The sequence below is a fragment of the Dermacentor albipictus genome, chromosome 7, assembly GCF_038994185.2.
Source record: "Dermacentor albipictus isolate Rhodes 1998 colony chromosome 7, USDA_Dalb.pri_finalv2, whole genome shotgun sequence".
Taxonomy (NCBI): Eukaryota; Metazoa; Arthropoda; class Arachnida; order Ixodida; family Ixodidae; genus Dermacentor; species Dermacentor albipictus.
Genome location: NC_091827.1, coordinates 66369210 through 66393547, shown reverse-complemented (window position 1 = coordinate 66393547; position 24338 = coordinate 66369210). Strand labels below are relative to the sequence as shown.

General features: G+C 47.9%; 1 protein-coding gene across 1 annotated transcript in view; it reads right to left on the bottom strand.

Moving 5' to 3' along the window:
• Positions 1-24338, bottom strand: part of LOC135921540 (prolyl 4-hydroxylase subunit alpha-1-like) — a 50542-nt gene that overhangs the window by 8608 nt on the left and 17596 nt on the right. The window contains exons 2-6 of the mRNA XM_065455858.1: positions 17210-17443; positions 14705-14953; positions 11935-12094; positions 3409-3600; positions 359-634 (exon numbers count right to left, since the gene is read on the bottom strand). Coding sequence (XP_065311930.1) covers positions 359-634; positions 3409-3600; positions 11935-12094; positions 14705-14953; positions 17210-17443 — 1111 coding nt within the window. The remainder of the gene's footprint in view (positions 1-358; positions 635-3408; positions 3601-11934; positions 12095-14704; positions 14954-17209; positions 17444-24338) is intronic.

Genomic DNA, 24338 nt, shown 5'->3' with positions numbered 1-24338 from the left:
ATTCTGCTTAGCTGCTGGCGTAAATTTTCGACAGTGGCGTAATCGTGTTCACAATTACGCCGCTGCCAAAAATGTTCACGAGTGGCGAAGCAGGATATGGTGAGTTACTGCAGTTTTAGCTATGCGTTTGTCTGGTTGAGCTCTACAACACCAGGCGGCTTCACCGCTCACGTTTACGCCCCGGCCATCCGGTAATCCGCCCAAACCGCTCCCGTTTACCGGAATAGCGTACAAGCTAAAAGTCTCTATTATAAAATGTTATGGAACTAAATTTTCTATGGACAGGATTTATTGCCGCCTGTAGGGTATGAAATAGGCTGACGACGATTACGATGACAATGGCTATATATATATATACCTCGAGTCCGAGGCTGGGGAAGATGGTGCTGCCCCCTCTGCGCACGTCGGACAGGTACATGAGCCACGTGGCCGCGCGCTGGCCCAAGGTCATGTCCTGCTCAGTAGTCGGCTCGTTCGGCAGCGTGAAGTCGGCGTGCGGCGAGTAGTGGCCGCCCACGCCGTAGTTGACCACCTGCATCTGCTCCGCACTCTCCATGCGGAGGCCCGTGGCCGCCGACACGGCGGCGCTGACCCGTGCCACGAACGCGTAGTTCTCGTCACGCAGCCACGCCACCTGCGGCCACCACGGGCGACAATGGGCCGTTTTATGCGCTGGGTTCAAAGGGTTCTGAAGAGGAGCTTTCTTTTTTTTTCCCAAAAGGAATCATCATCATCATCATCAGCCTGGTTACGCCCACTGCAGGGCAAAGGCCTCTCCCATACTTCTCCAACAACCCCGGTCATGTACTAATTGTGGCCATATCGTCCCTGCAAACTTCTTAATCTCATCCGCCCACCTAACTTTCTGCCGCCCCCTGCTACGCTTCCCTTCCCTTGGGATCCAGTCCGTAACGCTTAATGACCATCGGTTATCCTCCATCCTCATTACATGTCCTGCCCATGCCCATTTCTTTTTCTTGATTTCAACTAAGATGTCATTAACTCGCGTCTGTTCCCTCACCCAATCTGCTCTTTGCTTATGCCTTAACGTTACACCTATCATTCTTCTTTCCATAGCTCGTTGCGTCGTCCTCAATTTGAGTAGAACCCTTTTCGTAAGCCTCCAGGTTTCTGCCCCGTAGGTGAGTACTGGTAAGACACAGCTATCATGCACTTTTCTCTTGAGGGATAATGGCAACCTGCTGTTCATGATCTGAGAATGCCTGCCAAACGCAAAAGGAATAACGTACCCTAAAAACAACGTCGCAAGCATCGACAACGTCAATGCCAATTAACCCTTTAAGGACGAGACATATGAATAGCCAGAAAAATATGTTGGTTCTCTAACCAACATCAAGAATGAGCGTAATCGGCAAAAAGAAGAAAAAATATTTTGAGGAAACTTTTGCAGCAATAGGGGAGAAAACCACGCGGGAAACTGGAAGTGGGCTTCCCCGTAAGCCACCTTAGGCTTCATTTGAAATTTTTACAGGCAGCGCTCATAATATGTGAGCCATGGGCGTACATTTCATTTGCTTTGTGCATCACGTGCGTGACACAACTGCGGCCGGAGATCCGGAATTGGTCTGTCTCCTCTGACCTTGCTTTCAAAACACAGTGAGTCACGTGCCAAACTTGTTCTTCATCCCGGGTTTCTGCTCCAAGCCTACAAATGACGCTTGCTGCCTTGCATTCAGTGTCGACCGAAGATATTTAACCAGAAGCTTCGTACTCGATACTGAATCTCGGCACGACAAAAAAAAAATTTAGTGCCCTGCGACTCTGCGAATGAGGATAACCAGCGAAGCTGCATTGGGAAGACTACATTGACAACTATATTGATTTATATGATTAATAGATGATATTATATAGTTAATTGTTAATTGGTTATATGGGTTGCAGAAGAAGAAAACTGATTTACATATCCTGGCACATATACATTTATTTCATTTTTTTCGAATCATTGTGTTTTACCTTTGTTCTACACTAATCAAGTGTTTACAATTGTTTATCCAATGTTTTTTATTGCTGCTGCTCAAACGCCGCGCATTACTTGGGCCTGCGGACTCGTCAAGTCGCCTACTGGCAGCTTTTTTTCCTTTGTCCTCTATCTGCAATTTACATGGCGGAAGATAAAGATTTGACTTTATTTGATTTCATAGTTCGCAGTGCGTCATCTCGCGTGTGACATCAGTTGCAGCAGAAACTTTTAAATTCAGAGTCTACTTTACGGTCCCAGGCGAGATCTTCGAACGGGCCATTGAGCCTTAAAATCACGAAGCCTTTCAGCACAGCCACTGCCTCTTCACCTGCGGCCCAAGTATTGTTTTGCACAAAACCTGAATATCGAAAGTGGTGTAAGGACGCAACAAGTTTGAAGGTCACCTCAAGTGCTACTCTGCAGTCACGTCCGACAAGTAGTTACGCTTCCCACTGAACGATGCTTTTAACAAACGCGAACATGCACGCACGCGCACCTAAATTAAAATTAAATTATGGGGTTTTACGTGCCAAAACCACTTTCTGATTATGAGGCACGCCGTAGTGGAGGACTCCGGAAATTTCGACCACCTGGGGTTCTTTGACGTGCACCTAAATCTAAGTACACGGGTGTTTTCGCATTTCGCCCCCATCGAAATGCGGCTGCCGTGGCCGGGATTCGATCCCGCGACCTCGTGCTCAGCAGCCTAACACTATAGCCACTGAGCAACCACGGCGGGTAGCACGCGCACCTGCTAGCCTTACAAAAAACACGCTCGTTCACAAGATTACCTTTGAAAGAACCCCGAACGATGCCTGACAGCCCGCTGTAGCTGCGTAGCATCGGCTAACACAGTGTGTGGGATCGTCATTTTTTTCTTTCAGTACACTTCAATAGCACCTCTACCATCCCGCGCGCTACGTCATCGCCTGTGAGTGGGCACAAAGAGACATTAGCAGTGTGTTCAATGGGGCTGGTTGGTTCGTCTTTAGAATAAAAACAGGAACAGCGCAACACAGGACGAGCGTCCTGCCCTGTCCTCTTTACTCGCTCGTCCTGTGCTCCGCTGTTCCTGTTTTTATTATATAGATCCACAATGTTTACCCACCGTGGTTGCTCAGTGGCTATGGTGTTGGGCTGCTGAGCACGAGGTCGCGGGATCGAATCCCGGCTACGGCGGCCGCATTTCGATGGGGGCGGAATGCGAAAAAGCCCGTGTACTTAGATTTAGGTGCACGTTAAAGAACCCCAGGTGGTCAAAATTTCTGGAGTCCTCCACTACGGCATGCCTCATAATCAGAAAGTGGTTTTGGCACGTAAAACCCCATAATTTAGATCCACAGTGTTTGTGGAGCTTCGTGTCAACTCTACTAGCTTTTTGGTTTTTTTCCGTCTTCTCGGCCCCGAAACTCGGGAGCAAAGCACACCTTGCTGATGCGTATCGACGCCGTTATCTGCCTCCTGTCGTCGCCGAACACCATCGCTCGGTACAGGCCAGGCGCAGCCAGATTCCTCAGCAAGCGAGTCTCCCTCCGGGTGAGGAAGTTGTACACCAGCGCCACCCGCGGAGCTTCGCTGAGCAGTTCCACGTGTAGAGGGCGCCACATCAGCATGATGTCCTGCGGCGGGCAACAGCCATAATGAAGCACAGAGCGCTATGGGGATACAATAGGTACGAGGTCCTTCGGGGTATGTGGAAAGGTGTAATGGTTCCAGGACTTACTTTTGGAAATGCGGTTGTTTGCTATAAATCAGGGGTACAATCAGGACTCGACGGGAACCAAAGGTCAGTGGGTCGCCTCGCATTGGGAGCTCGCGGGAAGACTACAAGTGAAGCTGTGTAGGGTGATATGGGCTGGACTAGTTTTGAAGTGAGGGAAGCTTGCAGTAAAATTGAGTATGAAGAACGGCTGAGGAATATGGAAGAAAGTAAATGGGCTAGGAGAGTGTTCAGGTATCTGTACAGGAAAAACATTGATTCACAGTGGAGGAAAAGAACTAGGAAGCTTAGCAGCAAGTATGCGGCCTGTAGGGTGTACAACACAACAACAAAGGTGAAGCGGAAAGTCAGAAAAGCTGAATTAATCTCGTCGGTGGCGGCAATGGAAAAGAAACCTGCCATGAGTAACTACTTAAGAGGGAAAAAACGAAATCAGGAAAGAAACCATTTATGATAACTCAAAGGGAAGCTCATTACTTTTCGAAGCGAGATCAGGATGCCTTAGAACACGCACCTATAAAGCGAGATATAAGAAGGAAGAAGAAGCATGTGCTTGCTGTGGTAAAGCTAGGGAAACTACGGAGCATGTTTTATTAGAATGTGAAGACGTCTACCCAGCGGTCGATTTAGGCACCACTGGCCTCCTTGAAGCCCTTGGGTTCAGAGGAAGCAGTGGTAAAGCAAACATGTCCGCAATAGACATTAGTAAGAGCCGACTGGAGGATTGGTGGAAGAAAAGTAGGGAAACGACAAAAGACGGTGACGTACAAAAGCACAGTTCGCAATAGGGGATCAAAAAATTTGGGTGTGGCAGTTTATAGTGTTTTTTGTGTCTTTTTTCATTGTTTAACCTAGGTAGAATATTGGGCAGTATAGTAGCAAGAGCTTGGTTGCGCAACCCACCACCCCGTTCCAAAGGGGACGCTCATAACATCCATCCATCCATCCATCGTCCTGCGGCGAGCAACAGCGTCTCCATAGAATAAAGAACAACTTTAGAGAAGGGAAACTGTACCTTCCACAGTGGTTCGAAAATAAGAAGCGGCAGCGCATGGAACTTAGTGGGGGGCCCGACAGATGGCGCTACTTAAACAGGAAGCGGAAATGTTCTTTTTTAGCACAATATTCAATATGGCCGCTTTATACCGGTGGCGTACGCTGGGTGCGCGCCGTGCTCGCCTCGCTGGCTTTGCGGCATGCCTCAGCTGCCGCGTTTTAATGGCCAGGAGACTAAAGAGCCTCTACTGACGCCCGTACAAACAAGCCACAAGTGAGTGAACAGTGTTGTGTACTGATTCTGGCCGCTGAGTTCAGCGGATGACGTATCTGCATCAGTTAACCCACGGAGGAAGGAAACTAAGGAGAGGCCCTGACGTCACTCTTTGTGAAGCAAAAGTGAAGCCGGAAGTTGGCGTTGCTCATGGCGATGCTCCGCCTTTGGTGCCACCCTCCTCTCTTGTTTACATCTTTCGCGAAACCACGCCGCGCTGCGCGTGGTTTCGCGCGCGGAGCGCGCGCGCTCGCGCAACATCCGGCAGAGCACGGTGCAGGTAACACAGCGCAACAAGACACGGTGACTAACGCAAACCCGCCCACACAGCGCCTTTGCCACGGCACGAAACCTACCAGAGAAACACGTGTGAGCGCTCAAAATCAGAACAACGCCGCCATTGTGGGAAAAAGGCGTGGCCATACATCAAAATAAATAAAAAAGCAGCAAAAAATGAGAACCTACTACGTCATTTCCGCCACACTTTTTTCCTAGCGCGCGGAGGGGGTAGGGCCTCTCCTTAGTTTCCTTCCTCCGTGGTCTCCATTGAATAAAGAACAACTTTAGAGAAGGGAAACTGTACCTTCCACAGTGGTTCGAAAATAAGAAGCGGCAGCGCATGGAAATTAGTGGGGGGCCCGACAGATGGCGCTACTTAAACAGGAAGCGGAAATGTTCTTTTTTAGTATAATATTCAATATGGCCGCTTTATGCAGGTGGCGTACGCTGGGTACGCGCCGTGCTCGCCTCGCTGGCTTTGCGGCATGCCTCAGCTGCCGCGTTTTAATGGCCAGGAGACTAAAGAGCCTCTACTGACGCCCATACAAACAAGCCACAAGTGAGTGAACAGGACGTGCGACTTTATTGGCAGAAGACAAGCAGTGTACATTCTCGTGCAATAGCAGAAATAAAATTTGCATGTCGAGATGCGCTGAAACCATTAACGCGAGCTCGTAAACTGCTCACTTTCGTCGCCGCACATGGCGATCTGGTAACGAGCGACAATCAGTAGCGCAAGCGAATTGGGCAGTGCACCACCTATTTCCATCGACGGTCGCCGTAACTGGCATTGCGAAGCAATCGGGTGACGCAAGGCATTTGCTGCCGCAACCAACACAGCGACATGGACTAAACAGCATTTTAGCGTTCCCGCCTTTCCAACCTGCACGATTCTTTTTGTTCGTTCGGGGGCCGCTAATGTGTAACTCATAGTTGGTGCCCCACATTCTCAATGTTGGCATCACCATTTTGCAGCCACTTTTGCAGGCCTTTCCACCCAAGTGGCTATCAACTTCGGACCATGTAATAACGTGTGCCGTCTCCGCTCACGCCACATCACGGCCGATGAAGGCCCACAAGCATAATTTGCGGGCGGCTGCAGCAAGAAATGTCGAATGGGGAGCACCAATTACGGTGCGTGTAAATTGGGAGTCTTTGTCGCTCTGTGGACTGCAGGAGCAGATGGTTACCTCGGGAGACTCTTGCCCATGCAGCTAACCAGGTCGCCACATCGAAGAAACATAACACGGCGACCATTATCAGATTAGACTCTGCATTCAATCACCGCATCAGGTTCACACAATACACTGTGAATTGGCTAAGATCCACATGACAACAGTGGGCATTCACGCACTACAAGTTGCATACAGCACATTCAGCTATCCGACTTCAGGCACAGTGCTTGCCTACGTCGCACATGGAGGTCTAGTAACGAGTGACAACCAGCAGCACAAGCAGATTGGACAGTGCCCCACCTGTTTGCATTGACAGTCACCGTAACTTGCACTGCGAATCAATCGGGTGACGCAGGCACCTGCTGCAATAGCCAACACAGCGACATGAACTACCCGGCATCCTAGTGTTACCTCCTTTCCTACATGCACGTTTCTTTTTCTTCTTTCGGTGGCCACTAATGTGTCGCTCACACTTGGTGCCCTACCTGCTCTCAATATGGATGTGGTCTGTTTTGTGGGAATCGCCATTTCGAAGCCACTTTTACAGGCCTTTCCACCCATGTGGATATCAACTTCATACACTTCAAACCATGTAATCATGTATGATAGTCTCTGTTCACACCAAATCATGCCCAAAGAAGGCCACAAGCATACTTTACCCATGGCTGCAGCAGGAAAGGACAAACAGGGAGCTTCAATCACAGTACATGTAAACAGGAAGTTTGTGTCACTGTGTGGACTGCAGGAGCAGGTGCTTACCTCGAGAGGCCGTTGGCCAATACAACTGAACAGGCTGCCACATCCCAGAAATGTAACACGGCAACCATGGCCAAGTGGGACAACATTGAAACAAGATTATGCAATCAAATCACTTCAGCATACTCTAACATAACGCTCAATCTATACATTGGCACTATGCATTGGCTACGATCTACATGACAACAGTGAGCATACACGCACACGGGTTGCTTGCGGCACATTCAACCGTCCGACTGTAGGCATAGTGCTTGCCTTCGTCGCACACTGCAATCTGGTAACAAGCAACAACCAGCAGCGCAAGCAGATTGGACAGTGTGCCCCACGTGTTTGCACCGACAGTCGGAGTTGAATATGAGCAACTTGCATTGCGAAGCAATCGGGTGACGCAAGCATCTGCTGCCACAGCCAACAGCGACATGGAGTGCCCGGCATTTTAGCGTTACCGCCTTTCCAACCTGCATGTTTCTTTTTGTTCTTTTGCATGCCATTAATGTGTAGCTCACACTTGGTCCCCCACATTTTCTATATATGGGCATGGTCAGTTTTGTGGACATCACTATTTTTTAGTCACCTTTGCAGGCCTTTCCACACATGTGGACATCAACTTCATACACTTAGAACCATGTATTTATGTATGAGAGTCTCCATTGACGCCAAATCATGGCCGAGGAAGGCCACAAGCAAAATTTGCACATGGCAGCAGCAGGAAAGGACGGAACGGGGAGCACCAACCACGGTGCGTGTAAATTCGCAGTCTATGTCACTGTGCGGACTGTAGGAGCAGGTGCTTGCCTCGAGAGACTGTTTCCCAATGCAACTGACCAGGCTCCCACATATGAGAAACGTAACACAGTGACAAGTACCAAGTCGGACAGCGCCGAAACCAGATTCTGCAATCAATCACTTCCATGTAGCTTGCACAAAAACATAGGCTGCCGAGCAAGAATAGCAATCTTGAATGAGACTAGGAATTCAATATGGGAACGAGAAAGCTTGCATTCAAGAAAGAAGCCACTCTACCTTGCAAGCATTGAACGCCAAACACATTATCGAAACTTAAATGCTACATAGCACACAGTGTAAAGGTTAATGCAAGACATGCCATTGCCGCATCAGCTATTTGAGGAGAGGAATTGCACATGGCAACATACACTAGAAAGAACTGCTACACATATGTTATGCTACTAGACAGTGACTGGCATTAAGTATGAGCAAAGAATCGGTTGACCTTTAATGTTTGTGTGAGGAATAGGAATGATCTCTAACAAAAGTGGGGAATGAAAAAGCTTGCATTCATTGAAACAAAATTATACTTGGCAAGAATTGGCAAGGCCAGGAAGCTCACTAAGGAAGGGCAAGCTGACAGAACACTCTTAGCCAGCGTCGCCTGTGCTTGTTCAGAGGTTGCAGGTACATCTGAAGATCAATATTTTTTGTTGTTGAGGTACCTGGATGACTCGGCCAGTATCCGTGCTGGTGGAATGATGGCGTAGGCTCTTTTCACTCTTGAAACAGTCGTCCGTAGACTTGATATCTCATCCAAATAATCCTGGAATGGCTTCTTTGTTCATGGTCTTGCAAATTCAGCTCCAGCCCCTTCCTGTTGGTGTAGATATGGGCTACCGTGATGACCAAGATGTACTTGGCACAGACTCTGCTGGGGCAGAACAATGGCACATGAGATACAGCAGAGGTTCTCCAAACTCATGTAGTGTTTTCTTTCATGTTCGAACTAATTATGCTGAACTGTAAACATGAACAAATGTTCATATCATCTGCTACAAACAAATGACATGCATCTCAAGACTAGCAAGCCAATACAGCATATATCAAGCATATTTATTCTTGAACCAGGTGTTTACCTTGTAGTAGCAGCCAAAGTCCACACAATGACCTTGTTGTAGCAGACAGCAGCTTCTGTTTAGTGCATGGAGTGTGTTGCTTTATACTGATGCCATCCTCATTACTGCATATCTGGAACATAAATTTTGACTGCATCAGAAATTGAATAAGCACAATTTTGCAATACAAAATGCGAAAAGGTGCAACATATACATTGCAATGGTTTGTGACTACAGAACACATGCAAATGTACAGTTTGTTCTAGGGTGCTTAAGCAGCATGGTAAATAAATATAGTTACTCTCCGTAAAATTGATGTCTGTGTAACTACGATGCATGTCAACAGCTTAAGTATTATTAAGATCACAAACAAGAACATTTGTGCGCTCGTTTATACACTAGAAGAGATCACACTGCTGATTTCACAAGCAAATAGATGAAAGACATGAAGCTATTAGAAATGATGCATTCTTTTTGTGCATGAACGTGATGCACTGTTTCACTACTGCAAAAATAGATGTCCTGTAGTAGGCCAAACTGAACAGCAAGAACATTTGGAACCAACAGGTACGAAAGATGGGTGAAATATTATGTGTGCAACTGTTTAATACATTAAATTCAGTACTTTAGCTTCAGTTTATCAAAAGGTTATTCGGTTCTGTGAACGAAAGAAGTTGCCGGCGGACTCGAAAAAAAAATATTGATAAGGTAGCTCAGTCGCTTATGGCTACGGCTACAACGAGATGAAAAATGTGACGCGCATTCCGACATCGTTTCTCTTTCGTGAACGTGTTTATAATGATGGCCTCGCAACTGAAAGTTTATTTCGGAAACAGCAACGGAGGGTCCTGACTGCCCTTATGTAATGCAGCATCTAGTTCGTTAACTTATCTGCGCCTGTAAGTTAACGAGACGAATAAATTACATAGCGATTGAAGCAGTGATGTTAAACGACTCACCGGTATTGCTGTCCCCAGTCGCAGCAGGACCCGGCTCCCATTTCGATGCAGACGTGTTCCACATGGCTCACGACTGAAACATAGCTTTCAGGCTTACACCCCAAGTTAAATAACGCGAGATATGGAAGCGCAATAAACTGGTGTTAGCACAAAATAACCAACCAATGTACGAACCAAGGAATCCGTACCTGCCGTGCACGCGAACATACCGGTAAAAATTTTAAATCTAGGCCAAAGGTCACGTGGGAGGTCGATGATGCTGAACGCTATTTTGCGTTTAAAATGACAAAAAACAACAAAGTTGGTAGTGAAAAGTACAATCTATAATTAGTAATTATAATTTTGTAGCGTTTATCATGCAATAAAAACGCTTCGTTTACTGTTGAAGAAAGTTTGTAGGTTAAAATTGCGCTTACTACGGCGCCTCTAGCGGGAGATAATGTGCTCAAGGGGGAACCTTTTTAATTGGTGTACTATGTAATTTGTACTATGTACTATGTACTATGTAATTGGTGTACTATGCATGGTTCTTTAGCAGCGCCGCGCGGTCGATTTTTTCGCCCTCTGTGGCCATTTGTTGAGCTTGAGAGTGTGCTACCCCTGGCGTCTCTCTCAAAGCATTCCCTGGGGCCTTCGGCGTCTTTTCGTTGACATATCGTCCGGGTGCCTAGATAGAGAGTCCTTCTAGCTGTAATGTCAGTCGTGACCTCGTGTTAGATATTCAGCTTCGGAGCAGGCACTGGAGAGAGGGCCGATGAGAGTGCAGTTTAGAAGCACGCCACAGAGTCACGAAGCTAGCTGGTTATTAACAACCCTTATTTGTGACATCTGCGCGCTAACCTGAACTGACAAAGTCGTACAGAGTGAACACAGTTTCAAAACGACACTAACAAAGAACATCAAGTCAAGCGGTGTCATCGAATTACGCTATACTTAATTAGCTATACGGCCGTCTTACTGTGAGAGCAGGCTTGGTAAGCCAGAAGAAAACTAAAAAATATATAAATGAAAGATGGACACTGGCGCCTTCCTAAAACGCCCGCCACAGATCACCTTGACCTCACAAATTTTGACAGAATCTCCTAGGTAATATATAGTAATAGTCATTCAACGGTCAAGGAATTTGACCACATCGAGTTCTTAAGAAAGCAAGTACCCAATCTAACAAGTCTCGAGAATTCATCCTGCTCCAAAACTGCACCAATACAAGAAGTCTTCCTGTTGAAGTCGTTACACTAACTTCTTTATCCCGTTTTCAGGTGCACCTGCACTCTTCACTCTATCGCACATACTTTATTTTATCTTCCTTTCATGCATTTCGTCCTTTTTCCCATGTCGAATTCAAACGTTGCCAAGATTGCTGGCAATGTATGTTTGTATAAGTGTACTTGTACGTTCCCACACGGCTAAGATCTTGTAAAAGATCGCAGTACCTATAAATAAAAATAAATGAAATAAAACAAGTTACTTTCAAATCTCTGACGCCACACCGATGCGGTGGCACTGGGTTTCTTTCTTCACTCACGCCAAAGCAGAAGTAAAGGTAGTTAAAAAAAATTAAATTATGGGGTTTTACGTGCCAAAACCACTTTCTGATTATGAGGCACGCCGTAGTGGAGGACTCCGGAAATTTCGACCACCTGGGGATCTTTAACGTGCACCTAAATCTAAGTACACGGGTGTTTTCGCATTTCGCCCCCATCGAAATGCGGCCGCCGTGGCCGGGATTCGATCCCGCGACCTCGTGCTCAGCAGCCCAACACCATAGACACTGAGCAACCACGGCGGGTAAGTAAAGGTAGTCGGACAATCCCTTCTGAGAATACATGAAGACGTATGGTACACGGCACGTCATGGTCTATCGTCTGGCAGGTGTACGCGGTACTGTTCGCTCTTCGTACTGCGCACGAGATGAACGCGTTTAGGCGATCCGGCAGCTGCAGTACTGACCGTGGTGATGTGGAGAACGACGCAGCGCAGACCGGGGGATGCGCCCGAGCGGCTGGTGCGATTCGAGGAGCACAGACTCTGGAACCGGGCCGCGTCGCCCGCCAGGAACGAGCACTTGAGCCGCTGGTCGGCCTGCGCCCGCGCCACCATCTTGGCACGCCTGCGGTTGTTCCGTGACGTCAACACCACCCACCACGTGACTAAACTCGTTTCAGCGGACCCTAAGCCAACTCCCGCTTTCAGGCATGTATCAACAGCAGGGCGTCGGATGACAGCGAAACCCTTAAATGACATGCGACGATTTCGAAAGGCAATGTTCACTGCCGATGCCGCAGTCTTCTAAGAGACAACTCAAGAGCTTGCTCGGAGCCCGTTGGAAACTCTGAAGAAGCTCTTCGCAGACTATGCTGTGGAGACCACCCATACGAAGGGTGCCGTTTCTGTTTACTGTGCCGGATTGCATGCATAGGATTGTGCGACAGTCTATACTTGTGCCAACGTTATTTGAATCCTCGTCAGCGGCTCAAGCACTTCTGGCCAGACCGGGGTGACAAAGAGACTGCTTGAATTTCCCCCTAATGCTTGCTATTATTAGTCGGAAGTTTCACCTGTCCGCGAACGCATTGCAGTTTACGGAACACCGAGGCACCGGGACACCGGAAGAGTCGACGGCAGCGGCAGCGCTTTTATACCCACGTTGTGACGTTTTGTTAGGCAACTATAGGCATCAGGAGCGTTATTGCGTTTCGGCATTCTTCTCGCGGAAGGAGGAAAAGAGAATATAAGTCTACTTTACGCCAAGTGTTGTTGCAGCCGACACGTCTGCAGAAGCAGACATGTAGGGCCCGGTGGCTGCAGTTATAGTTTTGCGGGCTCATATTGACATCCCTATCGCGCGGTGGTGGAGCCACTAGCGCTGTTGCACTTATGACGCACACGTGCGCCTTCACTCGGGTGTTCCAATACTCCGTGAACGGTGAGTGACGCGTTTGCAGGCACGTAGTACTCCCTAGTTAGGGGATCTAGGATTTTATGAGATTGTTTTTGGAATCTCATCACTTCACAGTACGCATGGTTAATACTGATTACAGCTCGAAAAACAATATGGATACAACGAGACTCCGTCGCTAGATAAAGCGCTTGCCCTGTGTCCTATTTTGTCGGTGATAAAAAAAATTAAATATATCATTTTCGCTCTGTGACAGCTATACAATCCTAACTCTGCAATCTGTTCGTTTTGTTTCAGTACACGAGGTACACCAGGTCGCTTCAAAGTCCCAGAATTTAATTTAGTTTTAACCGAACTCACTAAATTTAGTTTAGTTACTGTGTAGGTCATACGTTGGCATTATCGGGTAGAGTTGACACATAAAACAGACGACATGCTTGCGCACCGTCTTTGTGTTCTGTCGAAAAGCTCTTTGTCACCTATGTAGACGTTTGCGATGACCGCCTAATGCCATGAGTTGCCATCGCCACTGCTATTTATTTATTTATTTATTTATTTATTTATTTATTTAGTACACACTGCAGACCTTTCGGTGCAAGCTGAGAGGCAGGATGTATACAAACAAAAGAGAACACATTAGGAACAAGCAAGTACAAATTTATACAATTTTTAGTCACACTGTCTGTATACTGTCGTTCCAGTCTGATATTGTTCTGGGAAAAAAAAGAAAATTTAAGCTTGTCATTTCGAGCACAACGGGGTGTTAGTGAGTCCGCATGATGCTGTCTTGTGTGCCGTGTTATTGCAGGCGTTACGCAAGTCGATGGTTTCGCTTCAAGCGCGGTGTTGAGAAGAAGGGAAAAGAATTCAAGCCTTAGCAGCTTTCGGCGTGATTCGAGAGTGGGTATGGAATTTTCTGACACGACTTTTAGAGGGAGAGTTCAGTCTTGCGGATTTATGAAATATAAACCCAGGTGACTGCCTTTCTTGGTATTTTTTTCAAGACGCGTGCGGTGTTTCGACCCTAGCCGGACGCCGAGCGCAGCCGGGCAGCGGGCAGGAAGGAACTGAGCCTCGCTCCGATCCCGGCACGATAACAACAACCTTTATTTCACGCAAGCAGCATATCTATATAGCAAGCACTCATGCGACAAGTGACGTCACGGACAAACAACGTTTCAGGCATCAGGGCCAGAGCGCCCTATAACGCAAACACATGACTCGCGGCACAGGCGCTATCAGCCCAACGGCGATATTGACTTATGGTATCTTCGACTGGTCGCCTGTATGCCCAGAAGCAGAGTTGGGTAGATCGGTCGTTTCACGAGCTCAAAGGTAGAGGACAAGCGCGCAAGCCGAACGTGTGACTCGCTCTCGGAGGAGGAAATTGCTGATGCGAAACCACGTGACTACTGCCAACGTCCGATGTTTCGCCAATCCAAAGCTCCCGGCGCTGCCGGAAAAACCGGCGGACGTGCCGGCGGGGCGAACGTTTGTCGAAACGCCAGCATGCAGTGGCCTAGGTTGCCAAGGTTACGGTGGGCCGTCGCCAACAGCAGCGACGCGGCGCTGCGATGACGTTTCAATCTCGAAATCTCGATGTCTGCTCCGACGACAGGGCTCGGAGCGCCTCGGAGCGCTCCAAGATAGAGAGCGGTCGAGAAAAACCAGCCGAACGCAGGGCGCGCACCCTCTTTCAACCAGCCGAAGACAACGCCGCTCGCCAGAGCGCTCCAGAGTGCTCAGAAACGACCAGCCGAAGATAGCATTAGTGTAAGGATGCCATGATATGCATGCATACTCGTTACTTGCTATGCTCACAAGTGGGCGGGCGCTCCGTCTTGGTAGGCGAGCAGGAGCCGGAAGGCGGCCGTCTTGTCTTCCAGGCGCATCGTGAGGCGGGCCATGGACTCCATCACGGTCGACCGGTCCACGCTGGGCTCGTCGTCCTCCAGCTCCAGGGTGTCCATGCTGGACGCCCACCAGCCGATGGCGTTGGCCACGTCGCCCTCGTGGAAGCAATGCTGGCCCACCTCGTGACGATCGTGAGCGGTCACGTTCAGCAACGGGCTGAGGCGGCGCCGTCGTAAGCATCATTATCAATAACGGTAACAAATAACCCCGCTTCGGCCAACGTACTTTCGGTACGCTCATTTTGATGTGTATACATTCTCATTTGTAGGCACTGTGAAGGTATCGGCGTAAACAAGTTGAAGGTACATATATTATCTTTCTTTCTTTATTTTTTCAAAAGGAGATTCGGGCAGCGCAACAACATTTATAACGCGTTATGCTTCATCACAACGTCAAAAAAGACATCAGTTACCCGCCACGCAATTGCTCTGGCAGATGCGCCCTCTAAGTGTTTCTGATACCTACAATCACTTCTGGCGCACTCTGTATGGAAAAGCGTAGCCTTCAAGATCTGTTTCCTTCACTGTAAGGAAGCTGTCGCTGAAGGTTTTGATGTGAATGCCCACTATTTCGGTATATACGTCCTCGCTCGTACGTCTCCGATACGCAGAAAGTCTCGATATTATTGCGATAGCAATTATTAGACACTCCAGTCGAACGTCTCCCGTGAGCGTCGGCGTCGGAGTCGCCGTGACGTTTTGTATAAAATCAAAGTGCGATAAGATGGAGACCCCGCGTGGCGTGTTGTAGGTGTGAGAGAAAACACGCGAGGGCCAGTCGATAAGGATGGTGGTTGGTGCAGGGTGCGTGCACGGAGTCAGACTTTTCGCAAGGGGTGGAAGTGGGGAAACGAGCGCAAGCTAAGAGAAGGGGGAGGGGTAGTGCCCTACACGCGCTTCTACTCCGGCTGGTTGTGCAATGCGTGGCTGAGTGCGCTTGCGCCCGTCGTATTTTGCAGGTAATCTGTGGTGGGGGCGAAGGCTAGTTAACCCGATATAGTTAACCCAACGGCTTCGTGTGCGCTCTGTTCTCGCGCGTCTAGTTAGCGTTGAAGCGAGATCAACGCTAAGGCGACAGCAGCTCGACGCTGCCGCCGCTCTTGATAGCGCCAGCATTCTGACAGCGAATGTCCGCAGTCATCGATTTTGACATGTGTCCATGCTTGCCTGTGCGCACGTGACACCGTGCTCGTTAATTTAGTAAGCGAAATGTTTACAGCAGTTTGTACAGCCTTTAACGCTACTAACCTTACTGCACACAGCTGCCTAATAATTTGCCATAGCATTCCGTGCTCCGCCTTTCGGGTGGAACTACGGCTACCAGAGCGCAGCTTTTAGGCACCTTTTCCTGCGTTGAGCGTCGGCGTGCATCGGCCTCCCTCGGCGTAACCGAGTGAACGAGTACAGCGAAGGATTAAAGGGACACTAAAGGGAAACAATAAATCAGTTTAGACTAATAAAGCATTGTTTGAGAACCCTGCAGGCGGTCATTTCAAGAAAATAGTTTGAGTATTAGATGAGAAAATGAAGGTCCAAGTATCAGTATTTGAATTTCGCGCCGAAACGCCAGCGCCGGTACGTCAGCGTGACGTCAGGGATTCCAAAGTTTCTTTTCGCATTTGGGCCGCGTTGGCTGACTGAAGGTTCCCGAAACTTGGCATGTTTAATATTTGGTTCCTTTAGAACACAATGTAGTCAATCTGAGCCGCTATATATAATTAGTAGGCCCTAGAAGATGCCATCAAAATCCATGACGTCACAGCCCCCAGGTGCGGGAACTTAAGTAGGCGTCGCCACCCGTATTTCGTTCTTGCGCTTTTTCTGGCTTACCAAACGTCTTATCGTTGTAAGAGCGGTGTTTTTGGTGTTTTAGAACGGTGATTTACTGATGCAGAAGAAATCACTCTTCACTTTAGTGTCCCTTTAAAGAGCGAACGCGCAGCGCAGCCGGTGATGAAAGACGGCGATAGCGAAGAGAGCGCGAGGAGGGAAGCGGAGAAGTATGACGAAAGGATGAGGAGGAAAGCGCAGTGGCCGCGCAAGACGGGCTCTGCGGCGACGACCGCTACGAGATGGCGCCAGGGAAGCGCACCGTCGTTCGCTCACCGATGGCATGCAGCGAGCGCGTCGACCGATACCCTATATGGAAACGAAGCGCTGCATGAGCGGAGGTCTGTCTGCGGCGGCTGATGTGAACCGAACCCACGCGTCACCCACGCGCCGCCTCTCGCGATCTCCCGGTTGCCGAGGCAGTCACGCCACTCTTCGCTCCGTTTCCAATGTGGCGCACGAGTCAGATTGTCCGCGCCAGCATATTGTTCGCGAACTGAAAACTCGCACGCACCTGCACTCAAATTTCGCACTAGGGAGTATCGTTCTCATCGGTGAACTCTTTCAGTACGACTTCTCTTACCTCTTGAGCTCGGCCATCTGGTGCACGTGCAAACCGTAGGTGTGCTGCAGTCTGCACAGCCCGACCGCTGCACCGGACAGGTCCTCGTCGCTGGGCCAGGGTCCAAAACGCGGCTCAGGCAGTACCAGGAGCTGGCCGTTGTCGTCGCTGATCTCGACCAGGTCGGCGACCAGCTCGGGCCAGTTGTACAACAGCCACACGTTCGTGAGGTACTCGCGGAGGAGGAGCTCTCCACTGCGCAGACGCGGCGCGCAACTTCAACTCGCCTATTCACATTAAGCTCATTTCTGAGAGAAAGCATTAAAGAAAGTTTTTGAATGGTAGTTTCTGAGACCGAATCGAGCACGAATCGAACAGCGCCAGAAGCGGATCGAATCTAATAGTGCCAGTAGCGATTCAAATCGAACATTTTTGGAATATTTATGCGAATGATATACAGCCTTTTCATTTTCACAATCTCGTATACCCAACATAACAAAGCTTGTCCATACACTGCAGGTTATAAAGCACGTTCTAACAAAAAGAAACATCTGAAGTAACTCAGAACGAAATCTAGATAGGCAACCTTGTTGGCCAATTAATGTATGCGTATACTTTGGCGATCAAGTCGGAAATGCGCCCCATCTGCGACGGTGGCGAAGCGAAAAATAGCACTCAGTTCTCTCTAGTTCGAAAAGCCACGAAAGATTATTTAACAATTATATCAGGTATGCTGTAATGAGACGTATCGAAACTACAAATAGTACCGAAAAATACCCACCGCCAATTGCCCTGTCTAACCAAGGTTTTATTGAGACCGATCGCGTTTAGCAGGTAAAAAGTCTGGCTCACCCGCCGTGGTTGCTCAGTGGCTGTGGTGTTGGGCTGCTGAGCACGAGGTCGCGGGATCGAATCCCGGTCGCATTTCAGCGAGGGCGAAATGCGAACACACCCGCGTGCTTAGATTTAGGTGCGCGTTAGAAAGAACCCCAGGTGAATAAAATTTCCGAAGTCCTCCACTCCTGCGTGCCTAATAATCAGAAAGTGGTTTTGGCACGTAAAGCCCCATAATTTAATTTCAAAAAGTCTGGCTGAGTGAGCGATGCACCGTGCTCTATGTTACATTACGTCCACTGTGGATGAGATGAAAGTGATCGCATGAATTTTGTATCTGATCGTGCAGAGTCATGGACTTAGAAGTATTCGAAAACCATTCGAGAATAAATATTCGGATTTTCGAATATATACCATCATACGATGCTACGGATGAATCCAATAGGACAATCAATATCCGATTCATGTTGTTCGAAATTTTCGAGTCTTCACGCAGTCCTAGAAAACAACATTATTTTTTTTAATGGTCATATATATATTTAAGACACCGTCCTTCCATGAAGGCAACAAGCCACACATAGAAATATGCTGCACCATTTTTTTTTTGTAAGTCCACGTTTATGCGGCGTCAGCTACAGAGTGACATTTTGTTTTGCCCACCATAGCGGTTAAGTGGCTACGGTGTATTAGGGCTATGCACGCACTCCTGGTCTATACTCGCGGCAGACGTATTTCGATGGGGGCTATACGCAAGAACACTCGTGCAGTTAGATGTAGGGGCTCGTTAAATAATTCCAAGTGGTCAAACTTCTCCTCCACTGCGGTGTGTCTCATAACTCACCGCGCAGGTGATATATGATAGACTCCACAATTCAAATAACTTTCAGCTGCAGAGAGAACGACAGGTTAGTACTCCGTGGTTGATTACAGCCGAGATAAAACGCGAAAGCCTGCAAACATGCTCTTGTAGGCGCAGCTACCTGCTTACGCCTCACATCGGACTCTTGCTTGAGAGAGTTGAAGAAATGTTGCTGCTATGTCCGCTTTATCTTTTTTTTTCAAATTTAGGCGTTCCCCTTAACCCCGCAAAGTTCAACGCATCATTCTTGCTACGCTGAATTTGGTACCTATTCAGGTTCACGCAAAGACCATAGTGGCGTTTCTCGACACGCTGGAGCGAGATTTCCTTTAGTTGCATATAGTTAACCAAACCAATTAAAATCTAATTCACTGCTCTACAGGTTATTTTATGCAAGAACACGTTTATTGTTTTATTGTTTTTTACGGGCGTACTCAAGATGACCAAAGGTAGAGGTGAAAAAGTTGTAGTTTTCCTTCACATGGATTTGTGCTTGAGCTTTAAGAGTGGGCCGTACTGAAAGTAACAATTATATTGTGGTTGCCGCCGTGCCGATGAATATCTAGGAGAAAGGGAACGCCACCATTAGATAACAGCACTTGCCTTTTTATTTGTATATTCTTAAATGCAGATAAGTAAAATAAATCATGAGACTCAGATTACCGATGAAGAACTATGGATATTTGAAGCATTGAGCCCATGGTGCTGAACCATAATGCAAGGGTTACCGGAAATGTCAAGTTAAATTATGCGAACGTTTTTGCTTCCTGAGCGGAGAATTATAACTTCCGTTCACTCATGCTAGTATTTTTTGAGTATCCACCTTTTTCTGATATCTTCCGGCACTAAAATGCAGCTGCGCTGGAATATTGATGGCCGTTGTGGGACTGTTAAAGTGATTCTAACAGCATGCATCGGTGAATAAGTACATAGCTACTGCTCGAGAATGAAACGTTGCTAGCAGTGTATGGAGATGACAAGGCAGGAAAGCTATACCTCTGAGGAACGGGAGAAAAAGAGGGAGATAAGAAGAAGGAAGACTGCGGTTACCTGTGACAGCCCAGCATGTTTAAAAAAGTTCGGCTGAAGCTTCGACTTTTGCAAAGAGGATGGTTAATCAACCTCAAACTCTGACATTTCAGAATTATCCATTGTTTTTTTTTTTCACGAGAGGTTCGTTTTGTTGTCAAGATTCTGCACTATTAACTCGAAAGCGTTAAGGGCCTCCGTGCTTCAAGAAATCTGATGTCGGCGTCGAACGTCGCTTGGCGAAAAATTGTTCCTGACCACAACCACCCAGGCCCTCCGTGTGGCGCAGAGACGTTACTGAACTACTTGAATTCCCGAAAGCAACATGCGTCAGAAAAATCGTAAAGTACAGCCTAAGCACAACCGACGGACGCTATAGCGTTGGACTGTAATCTGAAGATACCAGAAAACACATTTCTATAACGCGGAAATTCAAAAACGAACCCCTTTTCCAGCATTTGTGGCATTATAGAGCAGCTATGGCCACCGAGATTCGCGCGTACCGGCGCGCGCAGATCCGCCCGGTTTCTTGCAAAGACCTCCAGATGGCGTTCGCCTCCGCCGCATCGCGGCCCACACAACAGGCCGCGTTTCTGCTAGAAAGCTCGCCTTCGTGCATAACGTTCCCTGCCAGCGTTTCCCGGTAAACATTACGGTTACATAAGCTGTTGTTGTCGGGAAGCGTGAGAAACAGTCAGGGATCTTTGAATGCTATCACGTTCCACTCTTAAGAGGAAGCTTTAGCTCGGGCCCAGCTCTCACACGGCCTATTCAAATACATGTAAAACGCAAAAACCTCTTTCTGACCTAACCCCTGGACTGATTTTGAAGAAGTTTGTCGCATTTGAGAGGTAAAGTTAAATTCTAGTGACTGCCGGAAGCGAAATTTGGATTTAGGGCTTGAATTTTCTTTAAAGGATATTCAAATATTCGACCGCGTGAAAAAAATAGAAGCACGACGTTTACCATATGATAGCTCTGCATCAAGAACAGATATGGCGGTTCTGTAAACGGGACCCATTTGATCATTAAAAGCGGACAAATTCGGTATGTCATTTTACATCTTACGTGAATTTGTTACGTTGGTTACAAGGGTTCTGCAAAAGCTGTATTTACATATTACAAATTTTTTTTTATATTCATGTGTAACATATCAATTTTGACCGCTTTATATGTACTATTTGATGCAATTCACAGAACTGCGATATCATATTTCGGTCTTGAGTTAGAGTTGTAAACTTGATAGTTTGGTTTTTTGAATATGTTCCATTTTTGCCAATTTTTAGCTCAAGAATTCGAAACAAACAGACACTAGATAGTAAGTTTTTCTTTTAAATGCACAAGCCTCGTCAAATTTGGTGCAATGTGTGCCGATAACAACGAATTCTCGTTTTACATGTATGTAGATAGCAGCAACCATGTTAAAGCTTCCTATATATATATATATATATATATATATATATATATATATATATATATAGATATATATATATATAGTGACATCATAAGAAGCCGATAAACACTGACACCAAGGACAACATAGGGGAAATTACTTGTGCTTAATAAATCCAATAAAGGGGCGAAAAATTACTGGAAATGAAAGAGCATGACAAAACAACATGCCGCAGGGGGGGGCGGGGGGGGGACGATCCCACAACCTTCACAACTATATACAGCAGGCCGCCAGCCTTACTGCTTTTAATGCTGCGCAAGCTATCGTGCCATTACGCACTGTATTGCACGTCGTTATCGACAACGATTGAAACTGAAACTGAACCGCGCACTCAAACCGACGCCCGGACAGCTTCAAAGCACTTTTCACTAGACTGCCCCTAAAACGAGCCATCAGAGCATAATACTGAAAGCACGCTTCACTGAGAGGCATTACTGTTCGGTGACAAAGCGTGGCACCTTTCTTCCAATCCAAGGCCGTTTGATAGTGCCAGGTGATGGCTCTATTCGTAAAATGGCACACAATGGCCTGAAAATTTTGGAGTACGCTTAAGCTTCGCCTTTAATAGTGGAACGCGATAGCATTCAAAGATCCCTGACTGCTTGTCACGTTTCCCGGAAACTGCAGCTTTCTGGCAGATTCGCGGAAACCAGCGCCATCTGGACGGTCGTGTTGCAAGGAACCGAGCTGATCGCGCCGCTATATGAATGGTAGAAACGCTACAAAAATGGTTTGTGCATGAGTTTCCGTGTAACAAACTGATGTTTTCAGGTATATTCAAATTACAATCGGAAGCTATAAGTCATACTTGAAGATTTCTCTGACATAATTTTATTTGAGGAACTCAGTTAGCTCAGTAACGCCACTGTGCTACGCGGCAGGCATGCGCAGTTGTGGCTCAGAACTATTTTTCGCTCAACGACGTCCGTCGCCAACACTGGATTTTTTTTGCGACACGGGGACTTCAGCGCCATCGCGGTATAACTGTGCGACGATAAGTGCGCGGAAGTTTTGTTTATTGCTCGCGTAATAGCCTATTCGTTTAATGCGAAAGCATTACATGTCCCATGAGGCACAATATCCGGCGTGATCAAGCGATGTTACCAAAAATGTCCAACGGTGCAGCGACTAAAAACACGTCGAGGAATGCCCGCATCGACGTCAAATTTCTCAGGGAGGTTTCCGTAAACAAAGTAAATTGGTTACTGTGGACAATATCGGGTACATTTGGATGGGGTTTGGGCCCGGGCCTCCCGGGTTCGAGACGAGCACGCTTCACTGACCCCATGGCAGCTCCTAAACGCACGCCTAGTCCATGCCTCTAGAAGCTGTGAGACGTGTAGTCAGTGCGAAATGCGTTTGCGCAAAAACTTTTTCTGGCAAGATTACTGTTTGTGTGGACAAGATTACTCTTAGTGTATTGCGTCTCCAGTGTGCATCCGCATATTGGACAACGTGTATATAGTGTCTCATTGTACCATATCATAATCATCCGCCACCTACCTTTCCCTGTATTTCCCACTTCCCCATTCCCGAGTGAGGAGTAGCAGGCTAGAGACACGCTCTCCAGGCCGACCTCTCCTCCTTTCTCTCCAATAAAATCTACTCCTCCTCCTCCTAGTCCATGCGTCATTGCACACGTCACATCGAGCCATCTGGATGGCTAAAGGTGTGGCCTAATGCGTGCGTCATTGGGCACGTGACGGCGCAGCCAATGGGGAGGAGGTGGTGCCACGTCATGAGTGTATAAAGTGAGCGCGCTGCCCACCAATCGAAAACGTGAATTGAAAAGATTTCACTTAGAGGACTATAATGCTTTCGCATTCCCACAAATAAGCAGTCCTAGGTGTCCTTGCCGAATTTATTTTGCTCTTCCATGGTGTACGCTCCACTTATCTCCTGTTTCACTTATTATTGCAGCGGTATATATATATATATATATATATATATATATATCGCGGTCCACACTCGTGCATCTTCTGGGATCTACACTTCCAAGACATTCCGCGTCTAGTCTCTAGACGGACGGTGAACCCGCTTCGGTGGCGGTGGATTCCGCTAATTAAATTCACCAATGATTACGATGCTCCCCAATGCGAAGTTTGAGCCCATCTCAGTGTTTCGCGATATATTGGCTGGCGCGGACAATCTGTCTCATGAGGCACATTGCAAGCGGAGTGAAGTGTGACGGGACTGCCTCGTTACTCGCGAGGTCACGACAGTCAGGGCGTGAGTGGCGCGCGTACGCGATTCACAGTAGCCGCCGCAGACAGGCCACTGCTCATGCAGTGCTTTCTAGGCATACAGACAACGCGAGCTACTCTGGCGCCATCTCGTAGCCGTCGTCGCCGTACAGTCCGTCTTGCACGGCACTACGCTTTCCTTCTCACGCTTTTGCCATACCCTCCTCGTCCGCTTCCCGCTTCATGGTTCCGCTGTACCCACCTCCTCAGATTTCCTCCTCGCGTTCTATTCGCAATCGCCCTCTTTATACCGGCGCTGTGCTCCTCGCTCGCTCTTTCATCCTTCGCTGTGACGTTCGCTCGGTTACGCCGAGGGACAACGCCGACACCAAGTGCAGTGACGGGCCCCTAAGAGGCACGCTCTAAAAAGCCCTCTCCACGACAGTCTTTTGGAGGCCGATTGCTAGCCGCCGTAATTCCTCGCCGCGGACAAATCAGAAAGCGAGACGTAAACAGGATGTCTCGCGCGGCACTCCGCAAATGTTCGCCACCACGTTTGAGCGCAGCCTATGGCAGTCATCTATATCGCAGCAAAGAAAAAAAGTTGTGCCAGAGTTGTGCCACGACAACGCCAATGTTAACAGAAGCTCTGGCAAATTGCCCAGTGTTGTCCGACAAGTGCGGCATCAAGCACAAGGGTAATGCCGCGACGCACGACTTGTGGAACAAGATTGTGGAGCGCGCTTGGACAGAATGGTACTCGGCAGATGGCGCCAGTAGTAAGAAGTCGTG